The sequence below is a fragment of the Pieris napi genome, chromosome 20, assembly GCF_905475465.1.
Source record: "Pieris napi chromosome 20, ilPieNapi1.2, whole genome shotgun sequence".
Lineage (NCBI taxonomy): Eukaryota > Metazoa > Arthropoda > Insecta > Lepidoptera > Pieridae > Pieris > Pieris napi.
In genome coordinates, this window is record NC_062253.1 from 6,057,514 (window position 1) to 6,085,141 (window position 27,628).

Genomic DNA, 27,628 nt, shown 5'->3' on the forward strand with positions numbered 1-27,628 from the left:
CAAAGTGACTCTTACACACGTTTATTATGACTTATATCATTAGTACTATATACTTTATATGACGCAACTTTTCATACAATTGATTGTTCGATTTAGATCGAAGGTTACACGACCCATGTCAAACACATCGACGAAATCCGTGATCCCAATTTTGTCTGACACACAAATGCGTATGACGTTTACCCAATCATAAGCTATATACGGCACAGTGGACTTGTGGGAGGCGTAAGTGACAAGATTTATATATTGATTAATGGTCTCAATCATAGGTACATACATATAATGTCACCACAAGCTTTGAGGGTCTGGGCTTTAATTATTTATTTAATTCATAATGTTTATTATAGTCAAGTAGGTATTAAGTAATCCTTCAGTATCTAGTAGGCATGGTCGATTTATTTATTCCAAATACCACGTTTTTTAACCAACCTTTTTTAATTTTCTCCTTTTGCAGTTTTTTTCATGAAATATATTTACCACAAGATTAGAGGTTGGAGGGTTTAGGTAGGTAGGTGAAGCGTCTTGCGATTAATTCGTCATGTTTTGGTCATAACGGATATCCGTCCTTTAATGAGAGACATCGAATAAAAGTTCAGTTGAGCCGGCACACTGCTACAAATATATAAACGCGTAGTCGCTTCAATAGAGATACATCTACGCAGAGAATTACTTGTGGCCGAATATTATTCCAGAGCTTAAAACTAAAATCTTCCTTCATTTCATTTGACTTGTTATTAACCCTATAAACTTAATTTACAGTATTCTTACAAGATAAGAATGTTTTCATGTATCAAACAGCAAGTAAACAAATAATCGTCTTGGCTCGTCGCCCGCTTATGATCGCCAGCTTTCCACAAATTGCGATCCAATTTCACTGTTTATACAACTAAGCTATTTAACTTGCAACTTATTTGTTGTAAAACCATAATTTTAGCTCAGATGTAGAGTTTCATAAAGTTTTTGAAGTTTTATATTAAAAATATTCAAGAACAACAATAATAATGATAATTCACGAGGTGACTAAGACTAAGTTCTAATATTTTCTAATATCATAAGTAGGATTAAGTCTTGATATTAGAAAGATTAAGTCCTGAGATTATGTATGATATTAGAAGGGCCGGAAAACAGTATCTGCTAAGTACATGAATTTATTTATTTATTTACTTATTGGAAACTAAACAGATACATCACTATATAGAAAAAATAAAAATAAATGTAAACATAAAATAAATAGACATATTGGACATATCCTCGAAAAAAGTTTCACTAATAAAAAATACAATACAAAGTAAGACAAGACAAAACATGACAGCAAAATTTGACACTAAACTAGCAGCTACAAAAACAAAAAAAAAAAACAAGGATGACACAAAGCTTAAGATAATAAGAGTTTTAACTTATTCTTAAATGAAGCAGTAGAGGAGTGCGAAAAAGGGTCGATGTTAGAGATGTTGCAGTAATGTATCAGGTAAAATTTTAAATTAGTATACAATCAATACCCAAACACTTCAGGTTTATATTAATATAAATATTTTAGATGTTAGATGGAGCAAAACAAAATATTTAATATAGTATACAGATTTGGATTCCGATTGGAGAATATAATAACCGGTTCGACTATTATACCATTTCCTTACATAATCCGTCCCCCAATTTATTTCCTCTTTGTGCTCTGACAACTATAATATTTTACGACATTTGTATTGAAATATCAATCTCTAACGACCGTTTAATATTTGTTAGTATAAGCTGTACTACAATATAATCTTAATAAATCTAACATATGGTCTCGTCTAAGTATTTAAGTAAACATAATCTTTGCGGTATAGAATTATTTAAATATTTACGAAGAGTTCTGGGTTAGGATGCGATAGCACAATATGGTCTAGTAATCTGTGGTCTCTGTGATTGCGATGATGTTCATTGCCAGTAACAATTGAACTATACAACGAAACAATGCGTCAGGTACTACGGAATTGCGTAGCGTTGGTGCTACGAAGTCTAAAATATGTACTTAAATCTGCGTTATTTATATTTTATCAATTTATATAAATTAAGAAATATGTGTTATTGACAATGTATTTTAATAACAGAGACTCTTTGTCTCTGTTCGAATCTTAATTACTAAAATTTTTATAGACATTAGGCGTCACAGCTATGAAGCTACGGAGCGCTACGCCATAATACAGTACTACGAACGTGCTACGGCCATAATCACATGCCACAATAATTCCAATTATACAGGCCTCCCGTTTCAGAACGGTTGTATGAATTTGGTTCGGGCTCGACGCATGACCGGTCATTACTGCAAGCTTTAATCAATAACGGCCGATCCACGCAACCCAATATATTGCACTATACCCGCCCACTTGCATACTATCAATTTACGTAATGCTTTTACGTTAGCCATGTGTCTAATGGTATATCCTGTGGCAGATCAATCCTTAATGGGTCTTAGCCTTACTGGATCATCTTTAGAGGCAAGTTTTTGTACTTAATCGATTTTCCCACTTGGCACTCTTTATCACTATAATAACACTGGTATGAAGCATGACATAATAATTTTTAAAATATATTTTCTTCATGTTATAATTTTATCATCATATTATTGAAACCATGTAACTTTCTGAAGTACTTTAAAGTTAAAAGTCTAGGTAACTCACTCACTCTAGGGAACATGAAACTCATTACTTAAAAAATGAAACATTTTACGCAGGCCCGTAGAGACATTTATATAAAACATTTTTGAAACAATGTCAAAGGCATTTATATTAAATGAGCAAAATATTATATAGTTATAAAAAAGATTAAAGCATTTAATATTTGAAAAATAGTTATACATTTTGGGACTTTGTGTTCGAATTTGGTGCTCCAACTGGCCAGGCCTAGCCCATAAGGTCATAATTGATTTATAGCAAATTTACCTCGGACGAAACTTTGTTTTAAATATTCTCTACTCTTTCAATATAAAAAAAGGATGCGTGTTATAATAATGGGCATAAGAAGTTATACTTCTTTGGCATTATTAAAAATAGTTTTTGATTGCATGCAAATAATTAATTACAATTAAATAATCAAAAAATCTGGAAAAGGAGTCATTATAGTCAATAAAGTTCGGTTTTCATTTGAAAAATCAAATAAATAAATATTTATTATTATTCTCTTACATTAAGTGTAACATAAATTCTATTATTATTCGAATGTTGTTTTTAAATTTTGTCCAATGCCGTAGCATCTTCAGTGGGCAACTTCATTCTGTTAATTTTGTGTCACGGTGCGCGCGCATCGTAAAATTTCACTCTCATCAATTTTTCATAACGCGCCTAAAGAAGTATAACTTCAAAAACATCAATCTGAACTTTTTTGATCTCCCATTCGTAGCGTTTTGTACGTTTTCTATAAGTAAATATGACTAAATCCTGTAATTAAGGTTATAATTTAATTATCGCGCCACAAACAATAACTAATGTCGGTAAAACTGTATCATTTTATTTAATTCGATATTTAAAAATAAACAATTGAAAGTCATGGAGCGATAACAGTAACTGTTTTCCAATAAGTGGGTATTTAGCTGGCTATTGCTCAATCGAGTATGAGAGCCTTATCGAGGAACTGTAATTAACCTCCAGTAATTACTACATCGGCCGCATGTTTGGTACTTGATGTATAGGCTGAGAAATATCGTAAATAATGCTCCATACATTCATTTAAGTCGAGGTTTTATTCAAATAACCTTCATAGTAAATTCCTTTCAATAAAATCAAATAAACTGGATTACATTACCAATTTTTGTCTGCCTATTTTATTTGTAAATAACTTGTATAATGTATGGTTTTTACAATTTTTAGCTTTCTATTCTATACACATACATAAATTATAATTATATTATAATTATATACATATATTATAATTTAAGTTTTCAAAGAAATGTACGATCGGACCCGAAAAAGTTGTCCTGCATGATATTTCAAGCGACTAGGATATTAAACAAAGTATGAAAGTACCAACTAAACCGCCATCTGCCGGGTTGATTTGTGAACCTAAACCATAGCGCCTACCAAACGCATACAAAGAATTCATTCAAATCGGTCCAGCCGTTTACGAGGAGTTCAGTGACATACACAAGTACTGTAGAATGATATATTATATAAAGATTTAGAAACCCAATTAAAGGATATTGATTGTGGTGTGAATCAAAGACGCTTGTTAGGTCATTAATGATAACATTATGAGAAATACAAAATTGAATTAACAAAAAATATAACCTGTAAGATGGAACGATTCTTATTAAATTATATTAATATAATATTCACGCACACGCATACACATTTTGAAGCAATTCTTTAAAATAAATCATAATTATTTTACAGTAAAGGAAGCATGTGCATTAAGTCAAAAGAATTCAACAAATACCAATTTACTTACTTACACTTTGTATGTGAGAATATCACATACAAGATTTTCTCTAAAAGTGTATCTAAAGTTAAAACGAAAAGTTTTAGTGTAAGTTTTTTCACTTGAATAAATTTGAATACTTGACTCGTAGAAATTACAGTTCTGACTGAACCTTTGTTAAACTATGCAATCAGGAATTGCATTTCAATTTCAAAGTGGCTCTAAGTTCCTCCTTGATAAATCACTTGGCTTCTTTAATATTGAGTAATATTAAAGAAACCGAGTGATTTTGTATTATTCAGCGACTTTAATGACGGAAGAAATTCATGTATTTGATGTACTATGTATTCATTCCAAATAAGACGACGGTGCGCTGCTTTTTTACATAATAAATTAAATATCATTAATATATCATTAAATTACTGATAAGTTTTAGGAAGATAAGAATGAAAAACAAAAGACAAAGATAGCGACTGTACGTTCCGATTGGTCAACAGCATATCTAAGCGAACACACGATATGAAGCGTCTTGATGTCTGTTGGACGTCAAAAGTCCACGCTTTGTCTGACATCTTTCTGTATATTTTTAATACTTCTGATTCTGCCGTCGGGAAAACATTTACGGAACTTCCGAAATAAAATCACATACTACTAGGTTAACCTAAAAGTTTTAGATATCACTATTCTGTAGTCTGTTCAAACCTAAAGTTTAAAATTACCTAAATCCAACCTCAAATATTATATGACAAGATACTGAAAAGTATGAAAGTTGAAATTTTTTAATTTTAAGAAAAGGTAAACGTGCAAAACTGTACCTCCAAGCCGTAACTCAGCCGCCGCTTGCGCACTATCCATTTCTCTCTCCGCAAAGCATTGGTACATCCCACGATGGGCACGCACAACGCCATGCACACGTAAAACCCTTTCTCCTCCCCCCACTGGAACACCATCGTGTAGCCATCGCACTCGACTGTCCCCTCCTTCTACCGAGCAGTTGAATGTCACTGAACTGCCCGAATTTGCTATCTGTAAAGAAACATTTCCATTGAAATCACCTACATTGGTATAATCTATAGTTATATTTGTGTATGCCATTATTTGATTCAGTAATGCAAACCCTTCAGTAAGCAGTGTTGGCCTAGTGGCTTCAGCGTGCGACTCTCACCCCCGAGGTCGTAGGTTCGATCCCGGCGCACCAATGGACTTTCTTTATATGTGCGCATTTAGCATTCGCTTGATCGGTGAAGGAAAACATAGTGAGGAAACCGACATGTGTTAGACCCAAAAAGTCGACGGCGTGTGTCAGGCACAGGAGGCTGAACACCTACTTGCCTATTAGATTGAAAAATGATCATGAAACAGATTCAGAAATCTAAGGCCCAGACCTAAAGAGGTTGTAGCGCCACTGATTTTATTTTATGCTACGCCTTCACCTAAGCCTGTTTACATATAAATACAATTTTATCCTTAATACCTACCGACCTAAACCAATAATTGTTTTGTCGGAAATTGAAAGCAGCTATGAAGGTGCTGAAACTAACCAATTTTTTCGTAAAATATAATAGCACTTTTAAAAACTAATTAATTACGCATAAAGATTAGAATTTATATTTTACAATTAATTTAATAACTTATTTATTTTAATTATTATTATAAAATTGTTTCGTTACTATAATGGTATTCGTACTAAGCTTTTAGTTTTAGCACTGACGGAGCCAAAATTTAATGCATAAAAATAACATTTGATGTGAATAATGTTTCATTATCTATCCTATCTCAGTATTCATAGTCCAATAATAAATTATTGCCTATACAGGAAACTCAAATACTGTAGCCGAAATAATTTAATTTTTTAATTTTTTTTAATTGGACAATTCACACAAATTGACCTAGTCCCATGCTAAGCTGGTGAAGCTTGTGTTATGGGTACTAGGCAACGGATATACATACATATTATAGGTATATAGACATATAAATACATGTTTAAACACCCAAGACCTAAGCCCAACACCAAATGCTCATCACATCCATGTTTGTCTCAGCCGGGGATCGAACCTGGGACCCATGGATTCGCACCAGAGGTACTAACCACTAGACCAATGAGCCGTCGTATTAAGCCCTATGTTTCTTATTATATTAAGGGTTTTGTCTGTAAGCTTGAAGGTTGACGAAGCAATATAAAGTGGTAAACAATGCAAATATCATTATTTTCTTGAGAGTTATTTAGTTTTGTATAATAAAATATAAAACATTCGATTATTAGTAATCATAACAATCAAATATACAGTATTAACAATTTTCTTAACCTACATAGTAATAATAAAAATAATTAAAAGTTAATAAAAAGGGAAAATTCAAACATATTCAAGTTTGGTCCCTGCGGTAGTGTACCTTTAACGCTGGCAGCATTTCAAAATCATAAAAGTAAAGTGCTTTTGTATAAGTAACACAAAAGTACTAACGTACATGGCGGTTACTAATTATGTACACCAAATGTCTAAGTTATTTAACAAGCCACGGTGAACATCGACTCTAAAATCGCAAACTTTTAATATTAATCGAGTAGCCATCTAATAAATTACGGGTCTTGGCTTTAGATTGAATCTGTTTATTAATTTTCTTAGAAAGCCAACTAGATAATTAGTCTTTAGTGCCTGAAAGAACGACGTCAATGAAACTCGAACGCTTAACCACTAGGCTAAAATTCTCTAAAAGGTCAAAGAATTATGTATTAAACATCTTAAGAACTTGAATCTAAGATAAATTGAGTTAAGTAGACAAACAGTTATTGCGAAGTAATTTAAAATATCTCAGCGATGAACTTTCTAAAGGCAGTTTGATTTGTAAAGTAAATGTTCCGAGCGGCTGCTACTTTGCGGGAACTTTACGGCCATTTTAAGACAGATGGTCGTTTAATGTGCTTAGACGAGATATAGATGATGTTTCTCTAAGGCAAATTTAAATAACAAAATTTACGCCCCAGTTTTGGAAACAGCAATTATAATTCCCATAGCTCAGGAAACATCAAAAACAGGAAATAATTAATAGCAGAAGGTATTCGCGACTGTATTATGTTATATTCTTGATGCTACGATGTGAAGTAATTTCAAATCAAAAGTTAATGTACAAATTAATACAATTAAAATTCAAGATTTGTTTACCAATTGTAGTTTATTTTTATTTTTTATTAAAGGTATGTATACAACGGCTATGTCAATAAAAATATCAGTACCTATATACTCGCATTTGGATTAAATTACTAGGGTACTACGACGGGTGTACGCACAACGGACCAACCACGAGTCTAATTGCGGAGAAAGGAGTCCTTCTAGGGTACTACGACCAATTTTACCGTTTTAGTACAATGTTTGTAGTAATTCAATATAAAAATGTCCTAAGACAACATCGACTTCATATTTCGTTAAAATAGAGCCAGTTATGTCACCTACAGGCCACACAGCTGTCACTTGGCACATGCCACACGAATTTATAATGTACTCGAATTTTTCTCCTTTTTCAAAGTACCTGCAGATACAAAGCGTTTTTATTTTTTTCAAAAGGGCGTTAGAATCGTTAGTAAAAACTGAGTTGTAACGAGGGTTTTAATATAAATGGCTAGAAAAAGAGTTACTTGCGATTGTGCGAGTGTGCGATAAACCATTTTATCAATTGGTATCGTTTTCTGTGTAGATGTTACCACTTATTCGTACTAAAATAGTTCAGCATTCCACTTCCCGATTCTGTTTCTATCTTTTTATTGATACAATTTAAGTAAATGTAGAGGGAGTATACAATGGATTAGCGATACAGCCTATGATTAATTAGCCGCAATTACCTGTAATTAATATTTGCATGATTAATTTGCTGATATTATATGATTTTATTCACAAATTTTACGTCATTTTAACAATGAGATCTTAAATCAAAGAAATTAATATTAAATAACATAATTGACAATCGACTATTCATTTATTTTATGAAAAAATTACAGACCACACCTCGTAAAGAGTTATACGTAGTCTGTATAATGTATATGTCTTTTTTCTATGTTATAATTACAATAAGTACATTATAATAATACTTATGTATATAATCAAAACTACGCTATTTACGCTAGAGAAAGGATTCAAAAAATGTCTTCCGAAGAATAACTCCTTTGTGAAAATATATAAAAAGATTTAAATAATATATCTGCGACGATCACTCTGAGAGAGTCATTTTATTTTATAGTAGTAGTAGTAGTTTAGTTTAAATGATTCCATAATTGATTTAATAAGTTACATCGATATTTGTTATGTCAATATAAATTTAGCGTTAAGAATTTCTACTATGGGTCGTATAGTCCTTAGGTATAATCCGTTTTGGGTCGAGCAAGAGATGTCAGCGCAAACTGACAGCATTGAATTATTTATAAGCTGCCAATATCGACTACGTCGTACATGCAAGGGTTACCTTTTTGCTCGTGGTAATATTTTGTTGGAAGAATTCAATGAAAATCACATAAGATCGGCATACTTTCGTCCCCATAAATAAAATTAATAATACTCTTGCTTATATAAACGCGAATATATTACATTATTTACATAGCTCCGATCTTGTGCTGCTTAACAGCAGTTCTGGGTTTCATATTGAAACTTATTTCTGATTTTTTTATGTCGGTTGCCTAAAAAGTCACTCTTATCTGCGAAAAACAACGATAGATCCAAGAACTTCCTGCTTAAGGCGTATTTGAAATAAAAACATTATAATTAGTAATTGTAATTTGTAGGTACACATTTTTGTATAAATAGGTATCAGGAGACAAATTATCTAATATATAAAATTCTCGTGTCACAGTTTTCGTTGCCATACTTCTCCGAAACGGCTTGACCGATTTTGATGAAATTTTTTGTGCTTATCCGGTATCTATGAGAATCGGCCAACATCTATTTTTCATCCCCCTAAATGTTAGGGGTAGTCCACCCCTAAATTTTTATTTTTATTTTTTAGACAAAATTTTTAATTTCTATTTTTTTATGATACAACATACAAAAATACATACAACCCCTAACTTTCACCCCTCTACGATCAACCCCTATTTTTTTATTATAAATGATATGGCAAAACGACGTTTGCCCGGTCAGCTAGTAACTATATAATTCTTAATATTGCTTCGAAAATTGTAAATTATAAATCTTATAAAGCCGGACTCAACTTTAATGATTAAGGTTGGGATAATCTTTTACTGAATTATTATCCCAAAAATTCCTTACCATTGCAAAAAGAAATAAAACGGGAAAAGACATTTATGCTAACTTATGAAGACATATATGAAAAAAAAACGTACACTTTAATCAGAGCTTTATTTTATTTATAGCTTTCTCAACCTAGAGCTTTATGTTATAAACGTATATACATGTCTTTATTAGGTTTCATTTTACTACATCTCTGGAACAGTTATTTTTACGACGATATTAAATTTTATTATCTTCATATACGTTCAAAGTTTGTAATCTTCGGCTATAATAATTATGAGTTGCGTAAAGATTGACACAGAAAAAAGAATAATAATATTTTGTGCACTCTAATGGCGACTATTCAGTGCAATTTTAAGTATTAAATTTCTTACCCTATATCTTAATTTTCATATCTTTTTATTATAACGCATGTCTTACATTGCATAATATGACGTATAAATATTCTGACGTTAAATGTCAATTTGGTGGGTTTTCATCGGCTTCGTTTTTAAGTGCCTACTTTTTGGGGCCTCATAGCCTAGCGGTCTTATTAAGTGGCAGCTAGGTGAGGGGTACCGGGTTCGATTCCCGGTTCGAGGGCAAGTTTTAATATAATTTCAATTTGTTCTCGGCCTTTGGGAGGGTTGTGCGGTACCGGGCGAGTGCTTAAACCGTACAGGGAGGACACGGTCGAATTTCTAAAGACAAGCACAAATTTAAAATATCCTATACTTTACGCTGGCTAATGCAGAAATCGTGCTAGAGCCATTAAAAAAAAATGCCAATCATAGCTTAGCTCCATTGAAGAAGAACTGGCTACTACACCACAGATAAAATATGCTTTGTTTTGTATTAAATCAAATATATTATTATTTCTTTAAAGAGTTAATCAATTTTATTTCTTACAGAACCAAGTGTACCTTTATATTACCTACAAATACTTTGAGTATTCGTGTCGCGTCTCCGTTATCGTCGCATTACACGACTGTGGTGAATGCTTATTTTTCAATTTCCCGACATCCCGGGAGCTGGGAATGTAAGCAAGTGTCACGGAATACTATATCAATCTTATTGGAAAATGTTCTCGCTATTTTATCATAATATTTAGCTTTTGCTGACTTTTCTATTTTGATAAGCATTAAAATTTCTTATAAAGTAAGGAAAAGGAAATGATGGAAACAAGTTATAATGTTTTTATCACAAAGGACGTTAAATGCTTACACACTTTATATACTTAGCATAAGTAATATTTCTTATATATACAATTCTCGTATCACAATGTTAGTTACCATTCTCCTCCGAAACGGCTCAACCGATTTTTATATGCATATTCAGTAGGTATGAGAATCGGCTACTATATATTTGTCATACCCCTAAGTAACCAACTCTTATCGGGTTGTCCCCTAACATTTTATTTTTATTTTTTAGACAATTTTTTTTATGCAGAATACAAAAATACTTACAACCCCTAAATTTCAGCCCTCTACGATCAACCCCTATTTTTATTATTGTAGATAGTTATTTTTATTGAACTAAAAAATGTTTCCTAGAAATAATATAGGTACATGGTAAAACAACGTTTGCCGGGTCAGCTAGTATAACTATATATGTACGTGCTTCCATTTTTCAAATACCAAACAAAGAGGTTTAAGTTATTTATTCCATATAGCTCATATTTTTCATATAAGAAGTTATTCTAATTACTTATCAAGCATTACACGGCTCTGTCAAGAATTTAAATTGACTTTATTGGTGTGAGAAAAATACAAGAACATGAAATTGACAAGACATTTCAGTTAACATATTCCATATTGAATATGATTTTCTTGTGCTAAGTTCCAAAAGGAATTTGAAAAAAACAAAATGGTTATCGTTTGATATAAAATGAAAAATATTTAAATAAGATAAACTGTGAAGATATCTTAAGAATTACTTATCTGATGGTAAAGAATTAACAAGATTAATATAGAAAATGGTTTAGCAAATAATATTCATCTAAAATAACCCGTATTAATTGAACGTGATTTGAATGTACGTGAAACATGGCTGACGCACAAACCGTGCAGGCCAAGAAATGGGGAAAGAAAGAAGAACTGCGATTGTTGGTAACTCACTTTTCGATAAACAATAAACTGCAAGCTCCCACATTTTCAGAATGCCAAATCATAAAATGACTGCTTCACGACTGATTTTAGAGCGGCCGCCGATGCGAAAACCGCTGTGTGAGTTCAAAAAGTGAGTTACAGAATCGCAGGGCAGTTCTAAAAAAATCTCACCTGTAACTGTGGATGTACAGTAACCACAAGACGTGCTCGTATCCTTAGAGTTGTATCTCGTCGCTGTTCCCCATATTGGTTATGCGCACGACAAGACCATACTCCACCATCAGACACCTGTGCGCGTCTGATGATAAGGACTTGTTCTGACACAGATATTCTTATGTTGTTGGATACTGGACTCAATCTGCCGTTGCTATGACGGAACCAACTATGAAAGAAAAGATTTGAATGAGTTACAATCCTCTTTGTAGTTGCATTACATTTGACTTAATTAAATATTGTTTTAGAAATATTAACAGCTAATCGAGTCATATAGCCTCTGGTTTACGCGTTTGTGATATACGAGTACACATTAATATATAAACATTATAAAGTTTAGCTAGAAACATAATATTAATTTTAATTGGACAGATTGACACTTCATGTTCACGACTTTGCTATGAACTTCGTATGTTAAAAACTTATAGGGTTTGAGATACGGGAGTCGTACTAAGCGTTAAGTGAAATGAATGTTTAAGGTTCGGGTTTTTTATGGCTCTGGCACGATTTGTGCATTAGCCAGCGTCAAGTATAGGATTTTTTATAATTCGTGCTTGTCTTTAGAAATTCGACCGTGTCCTCCATATACGGTTTAGGCACTTGCCCGGTACCGCACAACCCTCCCAAAGGCCGAGGACAAATTTAAATTAAATTAAAACTTGCCCTCGAACCGGGAATCGAACCCGGTACCCCTCACCTAGCTGCCACTTAATAAGACCGCTAGGCTATGAGGCCCCAAAGGTTCGGGATTATTGAAATGTTTTATAACGCCATCTATTGTCGCCATGTTGATTTTTCAGTTTGTCGCCAACCAAACTCAAACCAAAGAATTTGCGTTTATATCCGTAAAACAAGTTTTATTGAAGTGAAACTTCTTTATCGGGGTTGGAAAAAAATTTAGTGTAACATTTTTTCGTTACGCGTCACATTTTTTCGTTACGCGCCATGTTGCTTTTTGAAGTCAAACTTCTTTATCGGCGTTGGAATGAAAGTTCTTTATCGACGTATGGGAGAAATTTTGTAGCAAATCGTCACGTTTTTCGGTTACGCGCCATCTTTTTCTTGTCTCTACCACGGTTGATCCGAAGAGATTCGAAGCCATTAATAACAAAAATATATAATAACGATAACAATGATAGTAATAATTCTATTAATGAAATTCATAATATTAATGAAATTCTGTAATAATCTTAGTAGTAATAAGGTAAAATTAAATAATTGTATTTGTATTCATGTCTATGATAATAAATGCCTTTTGTTAAACTTTATTTAACCAATTTCGTTAAGTTGCATATAGTAGATCATTTTTCGAAAAATAAGGCCATAAAGAAGTTTCACTTCTTACGTGTGTACACTTAGTACACGCACACATTTTTTTTTGTAAATGTATTGCGTTATAAGAGTTTACTAACATCATGAAGAAACGATTCACTTTTTTTTGTTCAAGTGTGAATGGTCCCTATGAATTCTATACACTATGTCTTACCTATAAGTGGGTGTTGGACTGCCAATAGCGCAGCACACTAATCTGATATCGCCGCCCTGCGGCACCGTCTCGTCTTCTGATATTGTTAGTATTCGTGGAGCCATACTACCAGATCCATCTTAAGCAAACGTTGTTTAATTAATACAGAGAAAAAGATACTTTTATTAGACAATACTTCATAGTTTTGAAACATTAATGTTATAAGATTTCTTTTATAAATAAATAATATAGTAAAACTTTGACTAGAATTCTAGTTATTGATATTCATGAGATATTGGCGTAATTTCGTAAATGTGTGTTTTTAATAACGATCAAATAAACAGTATAAAAATTAATGAAAAGAAAATTAAAACAAATTTAAAAAATAAATTATTTATATTTTAGAAAATTATATTGACATGTCTCTTATTCATTGAAACAGGAAGAAAAAAGTTATTTTATTTAAGAATCTGTAAGATTTTAGTAATCATAGATTGGTTCTATGATTACTACAATCTTATAGATTCTTAGTAACAATATTCCCTCCAATCAATAGAAAACCCAGTTACTTGTCAGATAAATCATATTTCTTCTGATTAAATGCGTATATACTTACGTGAAACAGCAATCATAGCTGGTGGACTTCGCCTCTTCTCTCCCGTGAGCTGATGCTGCGCCTCACAAGAGTAAGAACTGCTATCTTCAGGTCTTGCATTACGTATCAGCAACATGTCACCACGACTGCCACCGATGATGTGGTGACCTGAACATAGTCAAATTTATACTTAAGACTATGTAATACTTATATATTTTATGTTTGTTTCTAAATATCTGTATAAATGAAACAAAACGTTATAACGACAATCGTGTTTTGAAAACATTTTTATCTGTTGCTTTTGTTTTAATTGTTATTACAATTTTAAATTTAGAATATTCGATTGTAACCGATTTCATTGCTGCCTATTTCACACGTCTTTGCGAGCCGGATACATTTAAAAAAAGAATCTAGATTATTCTGAAATTACTAGATTATACAAATATTTCTCGGTAATATCTAAACAGAAGACAGACTAAGTAAAAGTTACATATGCCTGATCTAATATAAATCTGAATCTTTCATCGTCATTATTTTAAGTATCTTTAGTAATAATCGTATCGTAGCCCTTACACCATCCATGTTCATATATTTGTCCAGCCCAATCCACTCCAATGGTACTTACAAGTAAATATTATTTTTGTCGAATTACTCAATAAAAGCTTTGCAACTAAAACGGTGTTTTTCTAACACTTCACTGGAAACAGTATTATCAGATCTATCTAAAGCGATGCGGGACGGGTAGATTAGTTTCGCTAGTGTTAGACAAGGACAGTATATAAACAGACCCGCATTTAGAATTCATTGAAAAACTCCGCGCTGAAAGTTATCTGATCGTAAACGATGACGTGCCGACTGGCGGGAAATCCTTCTGGTACTTGTTTTTCAACTGCCTAGCATTCGTTTAGATTGGAGTTTAATTGCCGGGATTTTCGTTTGTCGTGGCACAAACGGCATTATCTTATGATTAATTGCTTGTTGTTTATGTTTAAGGAAATGAGTTCATAATGGATTTGGATTGGAGCGAGACATTTTGAGACACAGAGGCAATGTATATTGGCTTAGTAACGCTTCCATGCGAGTTTTGAGTGATGTAAAATTATGTTGCTTGGTTTTCTTTTACTTTATGTTGTTACTAATAAAAAAAAATTAAAAAAAAAAATGTTTTCTAATATATTTCTTCGATGATAAAAACACGTGGAATTTTAATTTACAATAAATTCGTCATTTGAGATTTCAATATATTATTTTGGATACAATATAAAATACTAGTATTTCATAAATTTTCTTCACGAAATTTTAATTTTTAAAATAGGATTTCAATAAGGTCATTCGCCCTTCTCACTCTCTCCCTTATCTTCGACAAAAACGCTGCACATCTTCGTGACGCTAGTATTATTATTATTGCGTTTCATCCGTAAAAATTTTACCCTCATGCTAAAGAAGTTTCACTTCAAAAATAATGGACTTAAAATTGACTTTAAGTTCAGATCCTAGTACAATAGAAATTTCTCTTTAAATATATACTGACTACGGTAAGTACAAATCTTAAAATAACGCCGTCGCCGATATAAATACTTAAGTGCACTCGATGGAAGACTAATTTCAAAGTCATGAGAATTTTACCGCCACTAAAGCAATTTGCGGTGTTTGCTGGCTCACAGTTTCTCCCTGACACCGCGAATCTAGGTTAGCGGCTTGTCACGGTACTGTCTCTACTTGAAGTTTTATTGTAGTGTTGTTAATTAATTGTTTAATATGTAGTACCGGTGACATTTTTAGGTAATTTATTCGATGTGGAACCCGTCAATGATGTCATTATGAATAAATACAATTTCAGATCGTTGGAGACGAGCAGAGAACGAGCTTTATGTTGGTGAAAGTGTTCATGGCCAGTATAAGCCAAGGCTATTTATTTTACTCGGGTTTTATTCATTTTATAAGCGTGGTGATTACCTCAATCGTCGGAGTTACGCCCCGAGAACATACCAGCCTTGCGATTCTGTAACTCACTTTTCGAACTCTCACAGCGGTTTTCGCAGCAGCGGTCGCGCTCAAATTATTCTTGAAGCAGTAATTTTACGATTTGGCATTCTTTTAAACAATAAACTACAAGCTTCCTGCACTTGTGAAGACGTAATGTGAAATTGCTTAACAGAATACCATGAGATTCCAAAAATGACGTGAGTGACGAAGGGAGCGTTGTTAGTGCGAGTACCATGAGATTCCAAAAATGACGTGAGTGACGAAGGGAGCGTTGTTAGTGCGAGGTGAACTCACGGATTAACAGAATCGCACGGCAGACGTATATACGTAAGTGAATATAACTCCTGACTCAGAACCCGCTTATTTAGGTGATCGCCACGCTTATAAAACTAAGGAAACCTGGGAGAGCAAAATTTACGGTCATGGCTCATTTAGCCCCATTGCTCATACTCATATCGTTTTATATAAGAGAATTAGAAAAACTATGTTAAAATAATTATTAATTCGCCACCTCTGGAGTAGAATAGATCTTGGGTTCCATTTTGGGATTAACAATGATTTGTTTATAAATATCTTTATTTATTATTATTGTTATTTTTTCTTTAGATTTTATTTTATTTTAGTTATAGTTACTATACTTATGTGTTATTTTGAGTTTTTTTTTGTTAATTATTTATGCACTTCTTGTACCCTATCCTTTGTAGGTGTTTCTTTTTCATTGTTCCACATTAGGGTTTCCTGGAAGAAATCGCTTGTTAGCGATAAGGCCACCCATTGCCTTATAACTTTTGTAACCTGCTTTTTTTATATGTATGTTTTTGTATAAGGTAATAAAGTATAAATAAATAAATAAATAATTATATCTAGTTATGCACTGCTTGCCATATCGCTTACATAAAAAATAGACTCAGAAAATGTCTGCTACACTATTATTAAGGAATGTCACCATTAAACAGTTAAAAAATTTAGCAGTTAATTCTAAAAATACTAAATCAAAATAGATAAAGAAAATATATTACTAGATATACTTGTCTAATATGCGGAATATATATCCACAAAATTACCTACTAGACTATTTCTGAAAGGTACAAAGAAAACACACTGACACAAAAACGTGAATTCTTTTAAGTCATCGTAGAATCAGGTTTTTGATACCTATTCGTAGATTTCAAGTAATAAGAACTATCTCAAAGAAGCTTAGAACAAAGCCGTCAGTCTTTGCTGGTGGGCGATAAGTAGCCGAGTTCATTTGCATAATCCTATCAGCAATCAATGAGATTGCGCTATCGACAAACCTTCTACTATCTAGTCCTCTTACGGTAAACTATTTGATCGTAAAGCACACTCTACTTACGTAGGTTGACGTAATCGTCAAACATAGCATAAAATATGTCTAATTTGTCGTTAAATCTCAAGTACCCTTTTGTTTTGATCGTAATTATAATACAAGTGTCTATAGAATATACCTATATCATTATAAATATAGTCAAGTATAATTTGTGTCAATTGATATATAATATACTAGCAGACCAGCCAAGCGTTGCTGTGGCTAAGGTTTTATATACATAGTAGTAAACTATTCAAGGGAAACGGTAGAACTTATGTGAAAGGTAGATAGTCTAGTCGACAAGTTGAAATGGAAAAAAATAGAGATACTGCTCTTAAAATTATGTGTGATAGCTCATTGGAATAACGTCTAGAAAAATGTGCCAAAAGCGTGTAGCACATAAAAAATTGCAAAAGTTATAAACTATTAAAGATGAAAAAAAATGGCATTTCGTTTTTTGCCAACATTTAATAAACTATTAATATTTAAGAAATTTCAAAATAAGATTCTGAAAGAAGAGGATATTTTCAATAAAAAATTCCTAACTCTCGGAACTCTATCTACATTATTTATAATATTAATTTTACGCTAAAAATAGGTCTGCGCGTGACATTTTTTCGCGCGTGGCGTCAAAAGCGAGTATGGCACATTAATTAATTTATTTAAGGTATTGAATATTTTTTTTTAAATTTGAAAAAATTATGGTGTGTTCTGAAATGTTCATACATACATACTTAACAAGATCGTGCCTTAAAAGTTAAAAAATATTTATACTTTGTTTATAACAATTTTTTTACTTAAACAAAAACTTAAAAATCCAAGTAATGTTGTTAATTTTTTTTTTTTTCTAAATCATCATATTATCGTTTTTTTATTAATACAAGATATTTATTGATTTTAAATTTTCCCGCGATTTGTAGATAATTTTTTTTTCAACAAATTGATTAAATAAAAAAAAAAATTTCTTAACTTTATTACATTACAAATATTATGATTTTTTTTTTAATTTTTCCTTAATAACAATTTTTAATTGTTTATAATCGTTTTTTTTATTTTTCTATTGTTTAAAAATAGTATATGCAAATTACATCTGCTAGTAATGTACATACATTATATAAAGGTTCAAAACGTCAAGTATATAGATTTATTTAAAAGCACAATTTTAGTCACGATCTAATCTTATCCGAGACATTATTACATGTTCTTTCAAACGCAAAACAGTACCATAATTGATATCACAGACGGAACAATTCGATATGAACATAATAGTCCAGTCAAATTATGGCTAAAAACGGGTTAAATAAACATGAGCGAACACAGTTTGGGGATTTTGAGGATCGATAGGGGGGTGTATTCTGAACATAAATTCCAATTTGAGGGGTTGTACTGAGGTCAGCTCAAGGTCATTTCGATGGAAACGCGTTTAATTCGATATCTCGAGAATGGTTAGTGTTAGGCGAAAAATTGTAGAGACCTTTTCTTTTCCTAACTAAATTTACTAACTTTTTTATTTGAAACTTTTTTTTATAACATTAATATTTTTCAAGTTATTACTCCCGCAAGGCAGAAATTTTACTTTTTTTTCAATTTTTCGTCGTTTTCTCCCCAACCATTCAACTTTATTAAATTTTACTGATCATCGAAGTGTAGATCTTTTAATTATGAACAATTTTGTTCTTAAACTTTTTTCCGTAATGCCAATACCTTCGGAGTTATAGATTACTTTACCGAGCGAAATCCGCGCCACTGTCGCAATATAAAAAGGTCAATCGATTAAACTACATATTTAAAAATTAGGTATTTAATTTAGGTAAATTTGGGTAAGAAGTAAATTAAAAATTAAAACTGTTTCACACATTTATTGATAGCAAAATAGGTTATAAAATTCGGAATATTAAGCACCCGAGGTCGATGGAAGTGATTCGTGAATATTCGTGGTCCTGACGGGATCGGGGCATACGTCATCCTCGTCCATTGCGTCAAGATCATCATCGTCGATAACGTTCGCGACATTCGAACAATAGTTCTTTTGGCAATTGGTGCAAATCACTGAGCAAAAGAGGCCGGCCTTTCTGCATCCGCACGCTTTGCCGCATTTGGTTTTGCATTTGCACGCAATCGATCTCAGTAATTATTAGCCGATAGCGATGTCATTGAAACCAGCTCCGGATAATTTAGGACGACGTATGCCCCGATACCGTCAGGACCACGAATATTCACGAATCACTTCCATCGACCTCGGGTGCTTAATATTCCGAATTATATAACCTATTTTTCTATCAATAAATGTGTGAAACAGTTTAAATTTTTAATTTACTTCTTACCCAAATTTACCTAAATTAAATACCTAATTTTTAAATATGTAGTTTAATCGATTGACCTTTTTATATTGCGACAGTGGCGCGGATTTCGCTCGGTAAAGTAATCTATAACTCCGAAGGTATTGGCATTACGGAAAAAAGTTTAAGAACAAAATTGTTCATAATTAAAAGATCTACACTTCGATGATCAGTAAAATTTAATAAAATTGAATGGTTGGGGAGAAAACGACGAAAAATTGAAAAAAAAGTAAAATTTCTGCCTTGCGGGAGTAATAACTTGAAAAATATTAATGTTATAGAAAAAAGTTTCAAATAAAAAAGTTAGTAAATTTAGTTAGGAAAAGAAAAGGTCTCTACAATTTTTCGCCTAACACTAACCATTCTCGAGATATCGAATTAAACGCGTTTCCATCGAAATGACCTTGAGCTGACCTCAGTACAACCCCTCAAATTGGAATTTATGCTCAGAATACACCCCCCTATCGATCCTCAAAATCCCCAAACTGTGTTCGCTCATGTTTATTTATTTCGTAATTTGACTGGAGTATAACGACGTTTCCACACTGGAAAAATATCAATTTCCAAACCTTTGAACGTATCAAAGACAAGTCGAGCATTCATAAAGACCCTTATAGTAAAACAGTACAAAGCAATGATGGAATAAAATGAAAGTCAATAAGCGTTGTCTGCTAGTCATTATATTGTTCCGCGTAGTTGCGCCGACGCTCTGAGTCAGCATTGCAACACTCAACAGAATAATTGGATAATTAGCAAACTTCACTGTCTTTATTTTTCGTGATACGTGTAATGTAAACGAGGATGTTGAGGATATTTTATAACTTGAAAACTTTATTTAGTGGCTGTTCTTTTCAGACGACGCGCGACGTGCTATTAAAGATGCATGCATACATTTTTGTATTTAATGAAAATAAATGTTTATATTTAATAAATAGTCATCGTTATCTGAAAAAAATCGTAATATTTTATTTTATCATTATGAAATATTTAGTTCCTATCACAATCTGTTCTTTTCTGCATATTACTTTTACAAAATAATGTCGATGTTTCACATCTGCCAGGCGTCCCGTGACGGCTCACATTATTATTATTATTATTGTTTCCGTCTAATCTCCCTATAGTTTTGGGTGATAAATTCTTAACTTGGATACGAATTATTATTGTTGAAGTAGTACGAACCCTGACTCATACATCTTTTGATTCTACAAGTCGTATTTGGCATAAGTTATAAGCTACTTAGTACGAATGTGTAAACATACTTTGTACGCAGATGTTTTACATCAAAACAAATCTATATTAAAATGGTAACTCACATTTATATTTACAAAGGGTACACATACAGCGAAGCACTGATACGAGATGTGCATTCCTATAATCTCGTAACAGAAAGCTCTTATAAGTATCTCACTTGTAAGCAACTATATTATTTAATATGACAACTACCACGAGTCCCAGAGCACTAAGATCTTAAATACCAGACTGACGCTCGCCTCGCGCCACTCGCAGTCACGTACACACGTTCGAGTCAAGATTGACGGCTCGCTTCGAGTAGGTTCGAATGAAATTACTTTCATTTAATTCCATCGAGCCGGCTCGGTGCGAGCCTTCGAGCTGTGAGTTTTGCGGTCCACACGTTGATTTTAACTCGACTTCGAGTAAAACTATCGAGTAATAACGTATGTGAGTACTGACCTTTAGCTTTAGTTTTAGCTACTAAACTACTTAGTAAACGTCATTAATCTGTACTTGCACTGTTGATTTATTTGCTTGAGCGCGAATGTCAGAAAATGTTGGCTGTATCCACGACGGCTGTGTAACATATCGTTACGAAAAATAATTGTTGTGGTTGTACTAGCGTAAAATAATTTTATCACAAGGCACCAAATACGAAATTTTTCGTATATTTATTTATTTATTAACACTTCGTTGCAGAAATATAATACAATTGACATAATTAAATGAAAATAAGGAATGGGTGGCCTTATCGCTTTCGAGCGATCTCTACCAGGCAACTACTGTGAGAAAAAAAATAATTAGATAAGGTAAGCAAGAAGTGCAAAAATACATAAGTAAACACAATGTTTTCAAGTATTATTTGCATTTTAATTAATTGCTATAGCCACTAGTCCACCCTATCATATCGCTTTATATTACTCACTAGCGGACCCGACAGACGTTGTCCTGCATGATATGTCAAGCGATTAATATATTAAACAAAGTATGATAGTTCTGACTGCAGCGCCATCTGCTGGGCTGATTTGTGAATCTAAACCATCCAGAGCGTCACCCAAACGCAAAAAATCATTCAAATCGTTGAAGCCGTTTTAGAGGAAATTCAGTGGCATACACACCTTCAGCAGAATTATATATATATATATATATATATATATAGATATTATATACCTACATATCAGCTGACAAGTTTCTTCTTGTCTCTCTTTCTAAAAGTTTTTTGATGAAGTGTGCTGATCTAGTTATAAGTATGGTCTATTTCATATTTTACCTTTATTTTTTTTGATGTATTTTATCAATATAAGTTTCTTTCATCCTCTTTGACGATATTTGCAGCACGCATTCTGTCATGTTATGTCAAACGCCATAAGGTTACATCAAAAAAGTTTGAATTTGGATGGTGGTTAAGTATTCTTAAATTTTCTAATGTTCTGCGCAATTTTCTTATTTTTTTCTAGCGAAATCGGTCCAGCCGTTCACGCGTGATGCCGTGACCAAGTGAAATAGTAATTCATTTTTATAAATATATATAGATATACGTTTTACATACACATAAATATTAATACTAACCAAATATTGGAGCTGAATAAATGAGAATTAATTCTGAAAGGGCACCCTTTGTCTCCAGTCTAAGTTTGGAGGGTCTGGGTAAATATAATTCAGCTTACTCTAGATTTATAATTTACGTACGTAACTTTAGTTTATCCTTAAGTCGACAAAGGGTTATTGAAATTGTAATAAACGACCAACATTTTCAATTAATTTATTGAAGTGAAACATTCTTAAGGCGCATGGTAACATTTTTAAAAAAACGTCACTTAGATGTGCAGCGTTTTTGTCGGAGAAAACGGAGAAGGCGATTGAGAGCGATTGAGACCGATTGAGTGAGAGTGAGAAGGGTGAATTACGTTACCGAAATTCTACTTTTAAAATTAAAATTTCGTAAAAGAGAATTTATGACATATTAGTATTTTATAATTTAAGCAAAAATAATTTATTGAAATCTCAAATGACGAATTGCAAATTAAAATGGCACGTGTTTTTATTATCGAAGAAATAAGTTTAATTTATTATTTGTATTCATTTTCGACACTTAATATTTTAATGACAATGAAATTCATGAAATTCCTGACATATCATCCTTTTTCCCTGCCTCTAAGTCTCGATAAAGTTTTAGATTTTATGAACAAGGGTTAAAAATTAGTTTGCCAAAGAAGTTTCACTTCTGACATATATACTTTTTTTTGTTAATTATTTTGTATTGAGAACGCGCATGGTATTACCTCGTATGGTTAGATTCTTGTCGATTGGGTTGGTTGAGAGTGGTGATCAACACTTGCTCAAAATGTATAGAAACATAATCCGTATAGCTACTGTTTCAGAAACAAATGTCGATAATTAAGCTACAGCTACTTTGACCCCAAATTGGTCAAAACAATTTTCATAGAGATTTTAATATCAAGATTCTCTTGATCAATTACGAACAAAGCAAAGTGATCGCAAACTCAAAGCGAACATTAAACTTGCTTTTCGAATCGCACTTTCCATTTCACTTCTAGTTTGTCAATTAAGGCACAACATACACTATATTCTTACAACAACTATGTGAAATTCTATGTTAAGTCAGCTATCAAAATCAGTGAACTTCATTAAAAAATGGCAAATTTTTGAAAATATATTAAACCTAAGAGGTTGTTCCTGCTGTCATTCATATCAAAATCGAATTATATGATTTAAAAAAAATAACCACGTACCGCCAAGGACTACTAATCCTTTCTTTGTCATTGATAATTTGTAAGGCAAGTACGAAAACAACGTTCTTTACCTACCAAACTAGAAGTGTTACGCTGGATCAAACTTAGATAGTTAAAGCTATCTGTGTTAGTCACGCTATAATTACCAACTTACATTTAAAAAAAAAAATATTACTAAAACATTATTATTTTGTGATTCTAGTTACGCTATAATTACCAACTTACATAAAAAAAAACAAAACGATATTACTAAAACTTTATTATTTTGTAATTCTAGTTACGCTATAATTACCAACTTACATAAAAAAAAACAAAACGATATTACTAAATCATTATTATTTTGTAATTCTAGTTACGCTATAATTACCAACTTATATAAAATAAAAAAAATATTACTAAAACATTATTATTTCGCAATTCTAGTTACTCTATAATTACCAACTTACATAAAAAAACCAAAAAAATATTACCAAAACATTATTATTTCGTAATTCTAGTTACGCTATAATTACCAACTTACATAAAAAAACCAAAAAATTTTTACCAAAACATTATTATTTTGTAGTTCTAGTTACGCCATAACTACCAACTTACATTAAAAAAAACAAAAAAATATTACTAAAACATTATTATTTCGTAATTCTAGTTACGCCATAATTACCAACTTAACATTAAAAAAAAAACAAAAAATATTACTAAAACTTTATTATTTTGTTATTCCATGTCATGTATGTACTAAGCTCAAGCCCATTTTATTTTATCGTCGTCTCCTAAACATAAGCTGTTCTCTCAAGGGGCTCCTACTTGATTCTTATTGGCAGTGAAATGAGCAGGGAAATAAACTTTTTCTGGGAAAATAACAATAAAAGGGAACAATACTATTGTTAGACGACTGTGAACCTAACAAAACTTTTATAGCTTGAATAACAGGTACCTATGGAACTTAAAAAGCCACTCAAAAATTAAATTGAAATATAATAAATGATAACAGTTTTTACAAGCGTTATTGAAACATTAATTGTATTTTGATCTGATTAATAAATGAATGAGCCGTTACTTTTTATCTGTAGGCAGGTAAATTTTTACCTTTTCATAACATGTAACTTACCAATTCTACAATATATTATTTTTTAAACATTTTTTGTAGATATTGTATGTTCTTTAATATTGTGAAATATATATTATGCGCATTTTTTTTACACCTTGGATACCATTATTGTAGTTTTAGTAGGGATCCTTATTTTTTCTTGCAATTAATAGCCTATATTAATCAGTGATAATTTAGCATTGAAATGGTAAAAGAATTTTTAAAATCAGTCCATTACTTTTTGAGCAAATACGTATAAACATACAAAACATATAAACAAAACATACAAATCTTTCCTCTTGGTAATATTATAGTAACTTGGTAATATTTATGTAACACCCTATTTATATACCTTAACAAACTAATAATTTTTGTGATGTCTGAATAAATTTGCAAACAAAATGCAACGAGGTAGACTAATTTAAAATTGTGTTAAATATGATCGGAAATTGTCTGCACCAAAAACGGAAACAAAGGGATTTCAAGAGGAAAAACGCTAATTGAATTTTCTCATCCAATCGAGAGAATTAAAACTCATGAAGCCTTGTTTCTGTCGCGGACAGCTGCTTTGTAGGGAAATTCTTAATTCGCACCCTGCCTCCTCAGTGAGGCAATAATCTCCGGAAGGGCGCGGGACGGAATTAATTTCGGCTTTACAACGCTCTATTGGAAAACTGATATTGGTTGTTCCGAAATGATTGTTAGCTATCCGTAGCTCGTAGCGACGGAGGAATTGTTGATTGTTCGGATTAAACAATGGTAGTGTCTGCGAAACCACAACACTGCGGTAGTTTTGTAATTTCGAACATTTTGCGATGTTCAAAAAATAATCTGTTATTTTATTTATAACTCCTAAAACAACATGCATGCTTAGAATGTACAAGAGTGACGTCACAAATTTTACACACATACATATCAATTATTTTAGAATAAAAACTAGCAAAGAAAAAAAATCACACAAGCAAAGAGTAAAAACTAAAAATAAATAAAAGTAAAAGTGAAAAATCATTTAATCATATAGGTAACATAATGTACACTTATGATTCGTCAGTAAAGAAATACATATTAATACTTCTAATTTTACATTTACTGCCAGTTCTCAATCAAGCGTAGAACGGAAGAGAAGAAGTGGCAATAAACTCTACGCCACTCTTTTTAATCGCCAATATAATAGACACTTAAACCTCATTTAGAGCTTAATACACAAAATTACGGTATCCTACATATCTGCACTGTTTGAAAATTGCTGTTAAATGTATTAATATTTTAATAAATGTTAGTAATTAAATTGTAGGAGCGAGACATCCTATTCACAGGATTAAAAGAAGTAGTGTTATATAATATGTATATCGTAAGATATGTGTAAATTCAGTACGATGCTGACGAAAAAATTACGAAAGCGGTTCCAAAGGTCTTAGATTAGCTAGTAATTAGATGTATGGTAGCCTTTTTAGGTCTTTGGTAATGGCTTAACCATTAGTGACTCCCAGAGTCATAAGAGCAAACGGTTGGTTCGGCTTTTATTAATACTAGGCTAATTTCCACTAAATGAGCCTCTATTGGTCACGTTTATAATTGTTATGGAGAGACGATAGTAATAAAGACAAAAGATGTAATTGTTTCATGCTTCAAAAGCGTGTTTAATTTTTTTTATGAGCGCGTAAGCTTAAGTTAAAATAGTAAAAATAAATAAATGTAAAAATAGGAAATAAATAAATAAAAGTTTAACAAAAAATAAAAATAGGTAAAAAAACTTTTTAAGTTAAACGGTTTTATGTTAAACATACATTGCAATGTTTAAGATAAATGTACTAAAAACCAAAAAATAATAAAATAGATACAGTCGTGGGAATTATAAACATATGCATAGACTAGACTAAAATAAAACCGTGGGGCACGTGAATTGTCGAACAGTTAACGAACAGTTTGATACTGGTGATACTCATACCTTGAGGAGTATGAAACGTAAAATGCAAAATATATTTGAGACTGGGCTAAAAAAAACAGACCAAAATGACTGATTACTTTTGTACCTAATTATTTCGTAATAAATATTTTTGTTTCTTTTTTGACTCGTTTACATATTATAATATTAACATACCTACCTATTCTAGATCGATAACTATGATAATATAACTATGTACATACACACATGTTTATTTATTTATTTCTTTTATTTTATTTATTTAGTTTATTGTATTGTCACCAAAATCCAAAGTGTATACAAAATTTCAGATTAATCGGTTGACAGGAAGAGGGTGAAATTTGAATTACTAAATTTGACCCAAGAATAAAACAAACGGGGTGAGCTAAATAAAACCGTTTAAAAAACAGCTTACTCGTCTGAGAAGAACAGCCAAGATTCTCACTGGGATTAATATAAGTTAAGGGAATATTTTTATAAGTTAATAATTTATTATCATATTTGGCTCTTTGTACTTACTCAAATGTACCATAACAAAAGTGAATTATGCATACTATATTATACCTCGGCTGGCAGATGTCCAGTACTGCACCAATATTGGAAGCCGGTAATTTATTGCACAATTATTGTTGCTCATTTATCAATCAAGAGCGCAGAGCTGCTTGCTAATGACTTTATTAATATGACTGTATATTCAAGTAGCAAATTTTTATTTTCTCTTTGTAGTATAAATATAGTCCAAGATACAAAGCATATAACTTATAAGGTAATCGATCACATTTATATAATTACAAAATAGACTACGTAAATTATTGTTACTTGAGGTACTTTTTTCATTATTATAAAGAGCAGTTATATTACATATAAGTTATGTGCAAATAAGGACCGGAATATATTTCTAACAAAAATAGTAAACAGACCTGAAAAGTATTATTGAAATGGATAAAATGGAACTATAACTTTTTTTAAAGAGTAAAAAATTATTGTACT

At 31.9% G+C, this 27,628-nt stretch overlaps 1 protein-coding gene across 1 annotated transcript in view; it reads right to left on the minus strand.

The window, feature by feature from the left end:
• Nucleotides 1-27,628, minus strand: part of LOC125059756 (Down syndrome cell adhesion molecule-like protein Dscam2) — a 129,564-nt gene that overhangs the window by 23,893 nt on the left and 78,043 nt on the right. The window contains exons 6-9 of the mRNA XM_047664305.1: nt 14,011-14,157; nt 13,416-13,533; nt 11,888-12,098; nt 5,211-5,421 (exon numbers count right to left, since the gene is read on the minus strand). Of these exons, the coding sequence (XP_047520261.1) occupies nt 5,211-5,421; nt 11,888-12,098; nt 13,416-13,533; nt 14,011-14,157 (687 nt within the window). The remainder of the gene's footprint in view (nt 1-5,210; nt 5,422-11,887; nt 12,099-13,415; nt 13,534-14,010; nt 14,158-27,628) is intronic.